Source organism: Prionailurus viverrinus, chromosome B2 (assembly GCF_022837055.1).
Source record: "Prionailurus viverrinus isolate Anna chromosome B2, UM_Priviv_1.0, whole genome shotgun sequence".
NCBI classification, from domain to species: Eukaryota; Metazoa; Chordata; class Mammalia; order Carnivora; family Felidae; genus Prionailurus; species Prionailurus viverrinus.
Genome location: NC_062565.1, coordinates 106420488 through 106438283, shown reverse-complemented (window position 1 = coordinate 106438283; position 17796 = coordinate 106420488). Strand labels below are relative to the sequence as shown.

Sequence of the window (17796 nt, the reverse complement as noted above, 5' to 3'; positions counted from 1 at the left end):
TGGTTTCTTTCTACCTCTAACCACAATGCCTCCTTAAGCATGCTGACTAGGAAGCATTTTCGTTTAAACCTTAACTTTATACTGGTACTCTGTATGTGAGTGATTTCTCAGAACTTCTCCTCAGGATACCTCTATGGGGAGGCCTGGAGAAGCTTCCATCTCTTCCAGCAAATGACAAAAGGTTTTCTTCTACACAAACCACTGGATCAGATGGTTTTTGTCATGCAGAATTGGGACACTACAGGGTTTAAGAGTGGAGTCTCTGTAATCAGATGCCCAGACTTGAATCCCACCCAGATCTAGTAGAGTGATAAGGGAGTTACTTGAGGTCTTTGAGCTTCAGTTTTCTTAACTGTGGATGTTAATAATAGGCCCTGTCCTTAGGGCCATCATGACAGTGAAAGGGGATAGTGACTCTAAAGAACTAAGCCCAGGGTACAGCATATAACTGAATGCTCACGTGTAAGCACCTTCTACAGTACTTTATGGTCGTTTCTATATAATAAGCAGAGTCCTAAAATTTTATGTTAATCAAGTCTTTTTGAAAATGCAGAGGGGATATTTGCAGAGCTTTTGTAAAAATCCAGATTTTTAAATATATGTTTGCCAAAACCAAGCTACATGCAGTCAGATTCATTAAATGTTCAATAAGCATCGGCAATTCCAAGACTATGCTAAGTATCAGGGCTACTGAAAAAAAAAAAAAAAAGAATAAAATGCAATTTCTTGCTCAAGGAACCCTGTACCTTGTGTAAAGAAGCTAACATAATGATCTCAATCTGAGATTCGTGCTCTAGTAAAGGCTTAGAAAATCAACACAAGCCTCAGAGAGAGTAAGCGGGGCTATTGGACATCAGAGAAGGCTGTAGGGTAAATTGCATTGGATTTAGTTCGTATGCATGCGCATGTGTGTATGTGTGTGTTAGAAGGGGTGGGAAACACAGGGGAAGGAAAGGAGACCCATAGTAGAAACACCGTCAACAAATGTACAATGGCATAAAGTTGTACAATGTGATGTGTACAATGTGATGTGGAAAAGACACAGACATGGGGAGACCCAGAAATGAGCTGGAAATGAAGGTGGGGAAGAGAGTGAGTGAGCCTTGAATGCCACCCTCACAAGTTTCTGTAACCAGGGGGATACAATTAATAACTTTCAAAATACGGACAGAAAGAAATTATAATTCTATTCAACAAGATAGCCTTGGCTAGCCTGGAGGGAAGAGAGGCTGGTGAAAGGAGAGAGGGAAACATGGGAAGGCTCTTTCCACAAGAAACAGATACAAAGATGTAGCCTGACAGTGAGAATAAAAAAGCCAAACAGAAACACAACCAACTGTGGGCTTGCAGAATATGTGTTCTTGGTTCATCTCACAAGGCTGGATGGAGAAAATCTGTAGAGGGAGCTGTTTCCGGCTTGGGGAACTGGAATGCTTTGGGCAAAATGATTTGACCAGGAATGCACCAGGAGGGTAGGGTGCGGCAGCTCAGCCTCTACTGGGTGGAAGGGGAGTATTCAGGGTGCTGAGGGTGGACCGGTGGGAGCGATGAGGATGATGGCTCACACGTGCTGAGTGCTTCCTGTGTGCCAGGCCTCATTCATTTAAGTTATACATATGTGCCTCGATTACCCATATACAGCTAGATAGTACTGTTTTGCCCATTTTAAACATGGGGGATAGAGACAGAGAAAGACTACATAACTTGCTCAAGGTTAAGCAATTAAAAAATAAGCAGTATGGCAGGAATGTGAAGGCAGGCAGTCTAATTCCAGAGTCCACACTCTTCAGCACAAGTGAGAAATCTAGGCAGAAATGACAGCCTTAATCTCAATCAATGCTGAAGGCCAGCCTGGTTTTATTGATCCACAGTGACCCGGGTGGGGCAGCCTATGAGATTCCATCAGAGCAAGGTCATTTGAGATCCTGAGGAGCCACTATCTGGTTTCCACCCAGATTCTTCCAGCAAGTCCATTGTCCAGGAACAACCCTAAACTTCACACATCCAGGGAAGGCCAAGTTTCAAGGGAAACTGGGACCCAGTCAATCTTCCTGAAACATCAGGAAAACAGAAATGACAATTCCTCTGGGGTCCCTGAGGGCAGTGGCAGCAGAAACAAAACTCTTGAGTGAATTCAAATCTCCAGGTCCTTTCTGGTCAGCAAGACGGGAAATGGAACTTAGCCATCGGATGAGTCATAGAGTTTTAAAGTTGAGAATAATGACCTTTAGTATGCATTCACAGCCCTCCCTCTTTAGTGTCATAAATAAAAGTTAGATATTTCATACTTTAAATGTAGGTATTTTGGCATAACACAGTATCTGAAGCAGCATCTACGTTTTCCCAAAGTTCAAGATATTTTAATGTTTTATATAATTAACCTCTATTAATTTTTTACATTGTGAATATAAAAGGCCAGAGATGGAGAATCAGTACCAAAGCAGCACTCTGAACTGTACTATGAAACAATTCTAAATTTTAAGATATATTATTTAAATAGACTCTCTGTTTTAATCTTCAAATCCAGGCTTAAAAGTGAACCTGTTCAACCCTAGAGTAGTGTTGGCTACCTCAGTGAAGGTTCTGTGGTCTTATGTGCCCAAATATAAGATGAGTTTCCTCTGAAAAGGTGCCACCTTAGATTTGTGTTTTTCAAAGTCTCCTAGTACACTGACCTCTTTGAACAACAAGGAATCGAATTGTTTTGGGAAGACACTAGAAATACTTAAATGAATGCAGTCTTGAATGCCAAAAAGAGCCCACCTGACAAAGAGCTGTGAAAAGAAACAAAGAAAACAATGCAGTCTTAGTTTGCATTCCTGGGGAGGGGGGGAACACATGACCTCACAATTTCTAATGCTGGAAGTTTTTGCAAACAGGCCTTTCAAAGATCATTTTATTTCAGTTTTTTAAAAATGTTTATTTATTTTTGAGAGAGCGAGTGAGGGAAGGGCAGGGAGAGAGGAAGACAGATTCTGAAGCAGACCCCACGCGATGCGGGGCTCGAATTCTCCAACTGGGAGATCCTGACCTGAGCTGAAGTTGGGCACTCATACCGAATGAGCCACCCAGGTGCCCCTCAAAGATCACTTTAAAAAGGTATAATATTTGCCAAAAATGCATAATCTGACTTTAATCATGAAGGAACAACAAACCAACCCAAATCAACATTCTACAGAATAAATAGCTGGAACTCTTCAAAACTGGACAAGGGACAAAGACTGAGGAACTTTCCCAGATTAAAGCAGATGGAGGAGTCATGATAACTGAATGCTTTGTGACCCTAGCTGAATCCTGGAACAGAAAAGAGATGTTCATGAGACGTTCGTGTTTCTTTGGAAGGTAGTCTCAGTTTCTTTGGTCTCTTGAACAGAAACCCAGAATTTCCACAGCTAGAGTGAAAACAACCTCTACTAAGCAAACTATACTTGTTACTTTTTTGGGGGGTGGGGGGGTGGGGGCGTGGTCAGGATATTAGCACACATGATCTTGAAAGTCAGTGTATATATATTTTAGATCCAAATGTTTTGTAAGTTTAAAAGCAAAACTTGTATTTAAAGATATCTTTAAAAAAATAAAAATTAAAAAAATAAAGATATCTTTAAAAACTTATCTTGCCCTTAAAATTTGTTTTCCCAAAAAAAGGTTGATATACCTTTACTTTGTCAATTTTGCTGCATCCTGGCTGTTTCAAGGGTATTTTGAAAGGAATAATCAGTGTCTTAACTCAGTGATAAATACATATGGAATTCTTCTGATATTGAACCTGAAATATCAACTATAATTATAATATGTGACAAACAGAAGAAGAATAATCCCACCTTGTCTCTATTAGGCCTTTTAAAAGCAATGAGATCAAGAGCATGTTTTGCCTGATTACTGTGATAGTTGGTGTGGTTTACACTTGTTTACAATGCATTTTACTACCATGAGTGTGGATTACAAAAGTGCCCAAAGTATATGAACCAAACATTTAAAACAAAATTGGCATATTAAAAATGAACTGCATCATGATTAAAAGCACAGAACTTCAGCATACTCACAATTGTTAATGCAATCGGCATTCCAAGTACTTCCATTCTTGGCAAAGCTTACTAACACTAATGCCAGAAAACATTATTCTTTTTCAAAACATTAACTCCACATTCAAAATTCTGATAGTGTTGAGCCTTAAAATCTCTTGGCATGGGTTTTAACAATTCATTGGTTAATGAAAAAAACTGAGTTGGATAAACTAAAACTACTCAGCTATTTCAGTCACGCATGTAATTGTTAGAGCTGTCATATATGGGGATTTCAAAGAGGTATTCCAGAACATACATTCTTCACTGCTGCCCTTGAGCAGGCACTTTGTGCCATCACCACCAGCCCAGACAAGTGTTATGGATCCTGGAGACCCTGCACTACTAGGGCTCTCCCTCCATGGTCATGCCAGGTCCTGTAGCTACACTGGCTGCAGAGTAACCTCCCGCTCTCCCAGGGACCCGGGCAACAGCCCCACAGGAATGCACACCCCCAGCTGGACACAGGATGACAAAGCACTTGTCCCTCCCTCCTCCTCCTCCTCCTCCTCCTTTGCAGATGCCTGCACTCCTTAGGGAAGTTAAAACTGACCAGGGGACTATTTTAACTAAGTTAAAATATTGGTCTAGTTAGTATTTTTGGTCAAAAGAAATCTATTGTTTATTAACATATCAACATCTGATTGTTAAAGAAAAAATAGAAAGTGGAGAGAAGATATAACAATACCCATAGTTAAAACTTCTAAAGTGTCACTTTAAGATTCTCCAGAAGTTTTTGGGGTGCCTGGGTGGCTCAGTCGGTTAAGTGTCTGACTTCACCTCAGGTCATGATCTTGCGGTTCGTGAGTTCAAGGCCCGTGTCAGGCTCTGTGCTGACAGCTTGGAGCCTGGAGCCTGCTTCGGATTCTATGTCTCCCACTCTCTCAGCCCCTACCCTGCTCACACTCTGTCTCTCTCAGACATAATAATAAACGTAAGAAATAAACTTAAGAAAAAAAAGATTCTCCTGAAGTTATGTTGTCTCAGTTGATGCGAAGTTTTTTTTTCCCAATTGATATATTAGTGTATATTCATGTTTTACCTAATAGTATATCATAAGCATCTTCCCATATGAATAGTCTTTTAAACAAATATGTGTTTAATATGCCAACTAACTGTAACATGTCTTAGTGAACTGGTTCCTTATCATTGAACTTGTTGATTCACTTTTAAAAAAATCATTGATTCACTGAGTCGATCTACATTCACGTCACTGGATTCAATATTATAAGCACATAGATAGGAGTCAGTGGCTCCTCTCAGAATGCTTTTCAAAACTACAAAAGATACAAACATACACACAACACATATAGCATATGCATGTCTACACTTTCTATATGTGGCCCTGAGCATTTAATTAAAAAAAAATATTCTTAGAGGACTGAAATATCCTAATTTTCTTTCCAGGTATTTCTTTTATTGCTGATTTCTGTAATCCTTGTCTATTGGGTTTGCCTTAGCACGACCGATCAGGAAATCTCTAAAGTAGCCACAGAAGAAAAATACTGAGCATCTTTAAATGTTTCATCTTAAGAACATCCCTAGCCAATTTGGGCGCCTGGGTGGCTCAGTCAGTTAAGCCTTCAACTTTGGCTCAGGTCATGATCTCGTGGTTCGTGAGTTCGAGCCCTGCATCGGGCTCTGTGCTGACAGCTTGGAGCCTGGAGTCTGCTTCGGATTCTGTCTCCCTCTCTCTCTGCTCCTCTCCCATTTACATTCTGTCTCTCTTTCTCAAAAATAAATAAAGATTTAAAAAAAATCCCTAGCCAAAAACATTAACTACACCTGCCTGTTAGACAAAACTGCTGTATGATGTAATACTGGGCTGAGACTTTGTTGTGGTTTTCTCTGAGGGGTGGTCCTGGGACAGAGAAGCAGACATCTGGAAACAGAGGTCTTAGAGCCACAAAGACATCGATATAAATCCTCCTCTCATCCCTTACTGAGCTGTGTGATTTTTGGCATGTTAGTCAAAAACAGAAAACAAAAATCCAACAAGAAAGCCCAACTCATTGTGCTTCAGTTTCCCTACTTGTAGAAAGGGGGTAAGAAAATAACATTTACCTCCAAGGTGGATGTAAGCGTTCTAGAAAACCTATGTAAGGTTCAAGCATGTGCCTGGCACACAACAGACACTGAATATGCTTATTTCCACAATGAGCATATATTCTGTTTTTAAAAGATAAACCTAGGGGCGCCTGGGTGGCTCAGTCAGTTAAGCAGTCGACTTCGGCTCAGGTCATGATCTCGCGGTCTGTGAGTTCGAGCCCCGCGTCGGGCTCTGTGCTGACAGCTCAGAGCCTGGAGCCTGTTTCAGATTCTTTGTCTCCCTCTCTCTGCCCCTCCCCTGTTCATGCTCTGTCTCTCCCTGTCTCAAAAATAAATAAAACGTTAAAAAAAATTAAAAAAAAAAAAGATAAACCTAACCATATATAATAAAATATAAAGAGAAAATTTTAGTTACTTGGCTTTACTGCTACAGGTGAATTGTAGGCCATTACTCATTTCCTAGTGAAGGGTCTAAGTCTTGAAAATTCAAGAGTCTAGAAATGTAGAGGTCGGTGCCCAGAAGCTGACCATGAGCACCTGGGAATCTACCTCCTAACATGTAGTTAATCCCATGCTTTTCCTCCTTTCTGTATATTCGCGAATACACATAGGAGATGATGAAGTAAAGTCACAGTGTGGGAAAGCCACTTCCACTCTCCAATCCTGCCCCGGAATGATTTGCTCCCCTTTCTAGTTCTTCTCACCTCGCCTCTGACTTGAGAGAGCCCCAAAACAACAGAGGACTACTCTGCTGCTCTGTCAGCAGGTGGAATTAACTGCTCACCTTTCAAGAAAGTAGATGTTCCCCTGGAGACGCCAGTGTGGAAAAGCCGATTCTGGCCCTGCAGTGCTTTGCCTCGAATTTTACAGGAGAGCTCTGACACTCAACCCTCTCCTCTGAATGTGAATGAAATTTCCTGGCTAATGAGGGTTTCCCTGAAGAGTGCTTCCAAAAAATAATACACATTTGGTCACCAGTAAGTGTTCCCAGGGGCCTTAAGCAACCCTGGAATTCTCATTTTTCCCATTTGAATCAAACTGTGGAGTTAAAAAGTTGCAACCAATTGTATGCAATCAACTATCTTTACTCGGTCAGAGCAATTCAGTCATCATTAAAATAGACATAATATTCCCAGGGATACAAAAATCTTGGATTTTTCTTCCCCCCATGGGGGTTAGATAAACAAACATATCTGAATGGTCTCCAGGCTAGTCTGGGCCTCCACGCTGGGAGGAGGGACCAGGAGAGAGGAAACACATCTGTGTGCAAAGGTAAATACAACATTGAAAGTTGTGTGTGTTTGAGACGTTGCCTGTAGAGCTAGTAGGTAGACAAAACTTGCATCATTTTTGGAGTTGTGTGCATAGGGAATTTCAGAAAACCTCTAACCTCAATAGACCCTGTACATAAGATTCTGTCTTTGTTTTTGAATTGTCTAAATCCACACTGTTTCCTTGGGCTCAGGATCACAGGGTCACTGTTACAGTGACTGCAGACTCCAATGTACTAACCGCACACCACAAAGCACAAAAAAAGCTTAGTTCAAAAGATTATTTTGAAAACTGTCCTTTGCTTTTGCTGTTCCGTTACCCTGAAAACTCTGACCTCAGACATGCACGGTCCATTCCCTCGAGTCACTTGGGTCTCTGGTCAAATGTTCTCTTACTGGAGAAATCTTCCTGACCGTCCCTTGTGAAGTAGTAGAAACCCACTCAAAAACAGGCCCTGTATCACCTTAGGATGCCTTATTTTTCTTACTCTTATTTTTCTTTAAAAAAAATTTTTTTTTTTAAGTTTATTTGAGGGAGAGATGGAGAATGAGCAGGGGAGAGGCAGAGAGAGAGAGGGAGAGCAAGCATCCCAAGCAGGCTCTGTGTTGTAAGTACCAAGCCCGATGCCAGGCTTGAACTCATGAACTATGAGATCATGACCCGAGCCAAAACCAAGAGTTGGATGCTCAATTGACTGAGCCACCCAGGCTCCCCTCTTATTCTTATTTTTCTTTCTCCCTACCTCTCATATTATAGATGCATTTGATTTTCCACCTCCCCTCCCCGGCAATGCAAGCTCCATGAAAGGAGGAACTTTGTTTTTTCACTGCTATATCCCACAGAGTTCGTGAATACCCTATTACTGTTCAATAAATATTTGCCACATGAATGAATGACTTGTAGATGTTTTAGCCAAATCCCATACATCTCCAATTCTCTTCCCAGCAAGATATAAATGCAAACAAAGCTCCTGGAATACATGTAAGGCTAACACTAAATCTCCTTAGATGTCTTTGTTGCAACTTACAAAGCAAGTGTATCCATATGAGCTACGCTAAGAATTTACAAAAAGCAAGCTTCTCTTCTAATCTTCCCAGGCTATAATACTAATGAACACACAATTTGCCCTCCCTCTCAAGTTTCAAATCATTTCATGCTCACAGAAACCTAGATATCTTTCTTACCATACTGATCGGAATTGGTGGTGAAGAGAAGGTAGTCAGAGGCACAGGTCTGGGATTCAATATCCAAATCTCCTAACCTCAGAATCAGTCTCTTCCCTTTTGGTACTCTGATAGTCTTTTCACAAACAGTGTGATTGGGGTAAGTCCCTGGATAATTCTTAGACGTCATTGTGCCGCTGTCCTGATAGGTCACTATGTGCCCACAGCCATCACCTGGTAAAGAAAAAAAAGAATGAAAGAAGTGAAATTAATTCTTATTGAGCATTGAGAGAGTCTAGTACTATCTCCAAGTCATGTATTTATTCCTTCTTTGCAGAGAGAGAAAAGCTAAAAAAAAAAAAAAAAAAAAAAGAGGAAGAAGAAATTATTTACTATTTCAGGGTATTTCATCTGGTTTCCCAGTTTAATCTTCTGAATATTGATCAAAATGTTTCCGATACTAGAATGGAAAGCCCTTGGCAAACACATCGTTTAATCACACTACTTTTTCTAACCATCTATTTATCTGCCCACTGAAACTTGCACTGTAGGCTCTCGACACTCACACATTTGCCATTTGTGGCAACGCCACGCAATAGTTTGTGATGGAGAAAATAATCTGACTCGCTTTAGAGGGTCATCATACTGCTACACAAGAAAATGTGCTCCACATGCTGCTGGTAGAATCTGAGACCCAGGCTGAGAGGAGAGTGAAAACCTGTAGGAGGCTAGCAGCCATTTGACATTCGTATCTCAGTTAATGGCAGTCACAGATGTGAAGGTTCCTGATAGACCCAGGATGTGTCATTAGAGATTGTCGAGGGTCTAGTGCATTGAGCGCTTGCCACGTAACTAGACCTGGTATTGTCAGAGACACAAAAAAAGCAGCAAGGGCAGCTTCGCAGAACTAAGAGCAAAACGGGAGACGGTCACATGTTCAACTAATATAATACTAGGTGCTATGCGCCATATCTGGAACTTAAAGTGCTGAGGAAGGTAGGAGAGAATCGATTTCAGTGAATTATCACACTTCACTAAAATAAATTTTCTTAAGACTTTTCTGAGTAGGAAAAAACATCAATTGACCAACTCGTTGCTCCAGGAGATGAAAATGACTAAATCATTCACTCAGATATCTAAGTGCATGCACAATTGGGTGGGTTGCAAGGTAAATTAGCATACATTGCATTCAAATTGCAAAATTCCTGTGGTTAGTTTGGCTTCACATAAAAGCAAGAATTTCTGCCCTTAGCTGGAGGGAGAGAAAGCAGAAATTAACTGAAGAAGGAATTCTCAGAGTAATAATAAAATGAGAGGCCTCTGCATCCCAAAGTCTCCCACAGAGAAACGCCAACTTGAGCAGCCTTCTTCCTCCTCTAGCCTCTTCCTGAGCTAGAGGAAGACTGGCCTGGGGCCTTCCTTTATCCCACTCTCCTCTGACCCTGAGGCTCCCAGCCTAAATGATAATGGAGGCTTAGTAAAAAAAAAAAAAAGGGGGGGGGGGGAAGGGGGAGGCACAGAACTTCAGAATCTACCCCATTATCAGCAGACAAGTCTAAGGAGAAGATCCACCCATAATCCAGAAACTGCCACAAAATTCCCAGAGCCCCGGACAGGCAGATGGATGGGGAGAGAAGAATTAACCTTACCAAGCGATGGGTCAGAGAAAACCAGCAGAAACACAGGTGGACACTAAGATAAACTACTATGAAACCTGGGCACCTAGGGATAAGCTGTGCAATTTATCTGCAAGATGATAGAGACCCATACAAGTTTTTGAGAAAGGAGATAATGAAAGAAGTATTTGGAAAAAAGATAGTCTGGTTTGACAATGCTACAGGAATTAGGATGTAAAGAGAATCTGGATCAGAGGAGCAGGACAAAGGCTAGGAATGGGGCAGCTAGAAAGGGAAGGGAAAGAAAAACAGATATTCACAAGAAAAAAAAATTACTGGACTTGGGTTTTGGCTACTTATAGTGGGAAAGACAAGAGGAGGGAGAAAAAAAACCCAACAAACCACTGAGATTCTGAGTCTAGAAATGACTGGAACACTGAGGCTAATATAAATAGAAAGCGAAGCCCAGAGAGAGAGAGAGAGAGAGAGAGAGAGAGAGAGAGCAAGCGAGCAGGTTTGGGGGCAGACGTTGTAAGTCTGGTTAAGGCTGAGGTGACGGCTCTATTTCTTGACATCTCTGGAAGTGAGCACAAAATAGTTAAAAATTAAATGAAAATTATACTAGAGTGAAGCATGTGGTGCAGAAGCACATAGTGAACAGGGCTTTGACTTAAAATTTGAATTATCTGCCTGCTTGTAAAGGCTTTGGTTTAAAAAATCCAATTTTGGGGAGCCTGGGGGGCTTAGTCGGGTAAGCGTTCAAGTTCAGCTCAGGTCATGATCTTGTGGTTTGGGAGTTCAAGCCCTGTGTCCGGCTCTCTACTGTCAGCTCAGAGCCTGCTTGGGATTCTCTGTCCCTCTCCCCACCCCCACTCTCTCTCTCTCTCTCTCTCTCTCTCTGTGCCTCCCCCACTGGCACTCTGTCTCTCAAAAATAAACATACAAAATCAGTTTAAAAATCCAATTTACAGTTTCTCTTGAAAACTGGAAAGACATGGCAATCGTGCCAGCAGGCATTCTTATGGGGCTAGTGACACAGTGGCTGCCCCTTTAAAGGAGACAGGTGCCCTAGCTCCAGACCCTGACTGCTCATTTCTATGACATGTCCCACCTTGGGAGGCAATGATTTTGAGCATGCTGCTAGGGCAACACTAGGGTAGCTAGTGTACCAAAAATCATGCATACAAATATACACATAACTAACCCCCTCTATGCCGCCAAGAGTTCACCTGGTCAAACATGTCAATGCCTTTTATTACTATGAAATTCTCTGCTTTAATAAGAAAAGAAAAAGCGAACTCTTTTGGAAAACACAACTACAAAATATAAAATGAAGGGTAATTATATGTGAATCAACTTTCATATCATTATTGTATTCTTGATTTTAAGTGACATGTCATGACAAAGGAAAATCCCAGGGTATCACGTTTATCCAACCCTGTAATTACACTTTTTACCAATCACTTTCACTCTAAAGCCCAAGAGGAAGCTAATTTTACCGGGTGATACGGGGCAGAAAGTGAGCAGGTTTGTCTCCAACACTCCCCTCGTTATTCTGCCTGGGGGATCTGTGCCTCCTTGGAAAAATTTCTCTTTTCCATTAACTATCAGAATGAAACTCTAGGAGTCTTTGTTCTGCCAAAAACAAAAAAACAAAAAAAAACCAAAAAAAACCCTGAAAGGAGCTGCTGAGTCCTAATTCGTTAAAAAGCAAGCTGTCATTAGAAGTTGTAATTTCACCTCTGCCTATGGACAGAGACTATTTCTAGAGTTTTCTGTGGCAAACACTAATATAATACATTTATCCCAGGGTATTAACTACATCAGGAATTTTCACCCTATTGTCCTCCCATAGTGTGATTAAGAAAACTAGATAGAATAATAATACTGTAATACATACTTGAAAGTGGATGAGAGAGTAGATCTTAAATGTTCTCACCACAAAAAAAGAAATGGTAATTTTGTGAGGGGATGGAGGGGTTAGCTAACATTGCTGTGGTAATAATTTTGCAATATGGAAGTGTGTCAAATCAACACATTGTAGATTTGAACTAACACAATGTCATATATCAATTATATCTCAATAAAGCTGGAGGAAAAAAGCACTAGAAATATGCCAAAGGGGAGAATAGAGAACTGGTAGGGAGAGAAAATGGCTACCATATCATGGATTGTATAAGGCAGATTCATGCAAATAATCAACAATAGAGAAGCAATATTCCCATGACCTCATCCTAACACTCTGGTAGTTTAACTCATCACCTGACTGCAGTTAAGAATCACTGACAGGGAAGACAACAAAAATTATTTAAAAATCTATCAGTCTTTGTTCCATTTCTTGTGTGTCAATGTCAATTTCCTGGTTGTGATTTGCAAGATGTTATCATTGAGGGTAACTAGGTAAAGGGTCCAGGACATTTCTCTGTGTTATTTCTTGCAATTGTATATAATCTACAGTTATCTCAGAAAAAGTTTCATTAAAAAAAATTGAAAAAAAATCTGTCAGTGTAGTTAATTTTGGCTGACGAGGGTGAAAATGAGGGGGCTTTCATTTTCTACTTTATACTTTTCTACACTAGTTGGATTTTGTTATTCTGTATGTTTCTCCCATTTAAACTATGCTTAAATAAAATATACAAATTTACATTGAAAAAGTATATATGGAATGCCAACCAATAAAGGAGGCCACTTTTATTTGAAAATCTTTCTGTAACAAATTCATTACCCATCTTCCTCATATTTGTCTAAGGAGCATGGGGTGTTATGTCTGGGGCGGGGCGGGGGGGCGGGGCTATACATGTTCCAGTTTACAGATGAGGAAACACAATGCATACTGACTTTCCGTAAGGCTACTTTACTGATGGTGGATCCCAGACTGCAATTGCCAGGTGATTTAGCAATAGCTCTAGGATTTTAAAAAATATTTTTGTCTTCTTTGATTTTGTAACAAATACTTACGCTTAATCTTTAAAAAACATCTGAACTGCTGCCCTATCAGACCTTCCTTTGGATACTTTGATGACACCCTCCTATTAAAATGAACAGTTCCCTAATGAGAGAAAGCTGACTCCTGCAAGTCATAAACAGATGGAAAACCATTGGGTAGAAAGTTGAGGAAGAACTTCAAAATTTAAGTGCCAGATGTGTTACCATCTAAACTCACTGATGGATCCCAGCATGACTACAAGTAAGGCAATCAGATACTAGGTGTCTCCAGGTTGGATAAAATGTGCTCTATGCACCAACACCTATGAAGCACTCTTGCCAAAAAGCAAAACGTGAATCAATAATTGACTCCAAATCTCATCAAGCCTTTACACCTAGCTTCCAGGCTACAGGAAATGCACAAGTTTATTGACACCGTAAGGAAGCCATTAGCCAAATCTAGGCTGGAATATGCTAGTGCAACTGACCTAGTTTCTTCAACAATGAATTGTATAAAAAGGCATAAAAGAATGTATTTATTTTAAACTAAAGGAAACTGAAGAACCACAGCAACCAAGTGAATCTCATTTGGATCCTGATTTGAAAAACCAACCTTATAAAACTGTTTCAAGAAGGTAAGTGGGGTACTGATATCAGGAAAGTATTATTCACTTTATTAGGTGTGATAATGATGTTGAGGCTGTGTAAGAAATGTCTTTTTTTAGGGAGGCCTACTGACATATTTGGGCTGAAATGGCATGATAGCATGAAGTCTGGGATTTGCCTTAAAATACTCGAGTAAAAAAAGGGAGGAAGTGGGGCGCCTGGGTGGCGCAGTCGGTTAAGCGTCCGACTTCAGCCAGGTCACGATCTCGCGGTCCGTGAGTTCGAGCCCCGCGTCAGGCTCTGGGCTGATGGCTCTGGGCTGGAGCCTGTGTCTCCCTCTCTCTCTGCCCCTCCCCCGTTCATGCTCTGTCTCTCTCTGTCCCAAAAATAAATAAAAACGTTGAACAAAAAATTAAAAAAAAAAAAAAAGGGAGGAAGCAGGATAAGAAATAAGAGATGGGGGAAGGTTGATGGCTGCTATGGATGAGGGTTCAGTTTAAAAAAAAACTGAAATGAAAAGAAATGAAGGTCAGTCTTTAGGGGAAAAAATATCACCTTGGTTTTGAGGATTAAGCTCCATATGGTGTTGGGAGGCCTGATGGGTAGTGAGCCACAGTGATACAGGAGTGTGGGGTTAGACCGCTAGGTTCAAGTGTCAACTACCTAACATCAAAGGGGGGGGGGGGGGAGCATGGAAATAAAGGGGAAGGAGGAAGCTTTGCCACAGGGAACTTGTCTAGTCTTCAAAAGTGGCTACCACCCAGTGTTTATCTTTTTCTTCCTTTGAACTGTAATTTAATGGCCAAAGCACATGATGACTAAACTATCCGTCATTTCCTCCTCTCCTCTGCAGAATATTTGAAGAGTGGTCACTCCATGATGGGCCTAAATCCTGGGGTTTGCTTGGAGCCATAGCCGACTTGTGAGACTGATCAAACCCCTTCTCAAAACAACTTAAAAAACAAAACTGGATGAAGGTGAGATTTTGGAAAAAGCTGCTAAGTACTCAGTAGTTTATAGATCCCCAAGTGACCTCTACACAAAATTTAAGTATTTTATTTGTGAACATTTGGAAACAATCTAAATTAGAAAAGGATGGTCAAACTATATCTCCAAGCCATGTGGTAATAAGGAAAAGTTAAAGTCATGTTTTAGAATTCTCTTTAACTTAAAAACGGGATATAGTGTACTAATAGATATAAAGGGAAAACGTTTGAAGTGTTACGATGTAGGATTACAAGTGATTTTCATTTTATTGATATATTTATTTTTTAAATTCTCTACAATATGAAAGCACAATGTAGATATCAGAAAAATAGTATAATGAAAAATACCAAATTTACCTAATATTCTCTGTAACATAAGCTACTTTTAGCATTAGCCTTAAGGTACAGACTGAAAGAAGTCTCTTTAAACCAATACGCACAGACTGTCATTAAAAACTCACTCAACAGCTAGGAATTTAGAATAATGCAGATCTCACTTGAAGGAGCTCACAGGCAAGAGGCGAGGGGTGTGCTAACAAGTAATTCCTGAGAGTATAGTGACAGCTCCCAGAGGTATGGGCTCAATATCTATTCTCCAAATGCCTGAAATGAATGCATATGTCTCTATGCTTTTAATATCAGCTGTTCTGGAAATATGGATATACAGGGTATTTTCTAAATAAGCTTAAAACAAATCCCAGATGCTTGTCTACACGCGTCAACTGTTTATTTAGTCTACTCTAATTCCACCCACTAAGAAAGGAAAACAATAACTTCCTTAAAAGACTATTTCCCTTTGATAAGAAATCACGTTCCACTAACAGAAAAGTGAAATTAAGACATACCTAGTATGAACTAAGTTCTGTAATACTACAAAGCAAGAATTAGGCTTCAGAAGAAAACTTTCAACTGAATTGCACTTGTGGAAAACTGGATGACATAAAATACATAATGCAAAAATTCCTTTAAGATTAATTATTAACTAATCCATACAAGAAAACAACAGACCTCAAACATTTTAAAAAATTTATGACCCATAGTTAGAACATGGATTTTTTGGGGTACCCAGGGGGCTCACTCGGTTGGGCATCCAACTTCGGCTCAGGTCATGATCTCACAGTTTGTGAGTTGAAGCCCCGCATCAGGCTCTGTGCTGACAGCTCAGAGCCTGGAATCTGCTTTGGATTTTGTGTCTCCCTCTCTCTCTGCCCCTCCCCCACTTGTGCTCTGTCTGTCTCGGTCTCTGTCACTCTCTCTCTCAAGAATGAATAAACATTACATTCTTATGCATTATGTAATGCATTATGATTTTCCTATTCCACTTCATTTTTTTAAATTGAAAACATGCTGGTTGTGTCAATTGAATTAATTTTATTGCCTACTAATGGGTCACCACCTGCAATTTGAGAAATAGTGCTCTAAAATATCACAAGAGTGAAACCATTTCTAGAAACATGATTTCATTCCTGTTTTATCATTGCTCTTCTAATATTCAAGTTAGAACAGGTCTCAACCCATATACAATCACCTGTGTGTGGGTGTGAGAACATCTTTTCCCATGTCTAAGATCAAGTGAGCTCTTGATGACTACAATCTTTTCAACCACAAAGGGGAGTTTGCAATTATTACAGTTCTTTGTCTGATGGCAATGTGAACAGATTTCCCAAGGTATTACTAATTTCATTGTCAGCCATACTCTCTCATAAATTTTGCTCTTTTCAGCTGTGTTTAACTTTTTTATGTTGTGTGTTGCCTGGAATGGAAAAATAAGAGCAGAAGGGTCTAAGTGGTTATGTGAGAATAAAGCTAGTAAGAATGAAGTTGTGATGGTAACTTCAATTATTCAAAATTTTTCGTTTTCTTGAAAGGAAAATGGATAATACTATGCTGACAGAAGACACAGCTATAGATTAGAAGCATAGGACCGAGTTCTGCAAAACTGTTTTAGAATCTCTTTAGACCTTATTGCCACCAAATACAATAATGGAAGCTAATGATAGGACTAATGATCTAAAGAAGATGATACTTTTGCCTCAGCAGATGAAAGACATTTGGCAGTAAAATAAAAGGAAACACAAGGTACTTATTGTCAAAAAGTCTCTCCATGTAAACTCCCAAGACGGTGTTTCCTATCAGCTGAAAGAACCACTTAAAATAAATCAATTTGAACGCATGAAAATGAAATGAGTCATTTCAAGAGGTCCTATCCAAGACTCCTTACATAATGTGAGGCTGTTTCCATCAGGGTGCAAGGGCATCAAACATTTTATTTTATTTTTTTTTCAACGTTTATTTATTTTGGGGGGGACAGAGAGAGACAGAGCATGAACGGGGGAGGGGCAGAGAGAGAGGGAGACACAGAATCGGAAACAGGCTCCAGGCTCCGAGCCATCAGCCCAGAGCCTGAGGCGGGGCTCAAACTCACGGACCGTGAGATCGTGACCTGGCTGAAGTCAGACGCTTAACCGACTGCGCCACCCAGGCGCCCCGCATCAAACATTTTAAATGTTCACATAAGAAGCATACCTAACAGTAAAAAAAAAAAAAAAAAAAATCTCAAAACCTAATTTAGTGCTATCCATTAATGTGCTATAAGTAAAACCACATAGAACTGCAAGAACTGCATAGTTCTTGGTCACTCTCCTGTTCTGTGATTCCCAAGGAAAAGTTAAAGATCACAGAAGGGGTGTGGGTGTGGGGGAAGAGGGCTTGCACACCTATTGCTTTTCTAATTTCATAAAGTATTTCCATACACTTAAGAGGTGACAGATGACAATGGTTAGGACATGGGCTCCTGCCCAGTACTGACTGACCTTAGATAAGTCCCTTTACCTCTCTTAAAGAGCTACAATTCATCATCACAGAGACAATGATATCATCCCCCTCCCTCGACACACAGGGTTATCATGAGCATTAAGTGAGATAATGGTAGTAAAGTATTAAGCATAAAGGCTAGCATACAGTAAGAATTCAAAATATTTTAACTGCCATATTTTTATTTAAAACTACCACACATATTAAAGTAGCAAGAATATTGCTTTGGGTTCGCTGACTTTGTCCAAGTTCCCTCACTCACTGGCTCCATGATCTTAAGAAATTACCATTTTTTTGTTTATCA

General features: G+C 40.2%; 1 protein-coding gene across 2 annotated transcripts in view; it reads right to left on the bottom strand.

Moving 5' to 3' along the window:
• Window positions 1–17796, bottom strand: part of DCBLD1 (discoidin, CUB and LCCL domain containing 1) — a 65456-nt gene that overhangs the window by 34643 nt on the left and 13017 nt on the right. For both annotated transcript variants that reach the window (XM_047860271.1, XM_047860272.1), the window contains exon 2: window positions 8567–8779. In XM_047860271.1, coding sequence (XP_047716227.1) covers window positions 8567–8779 — 213 coding nt within the window. The remainder of the gene's footprint in view (window positions 1–8566; window positions 8780–17796) is intronic.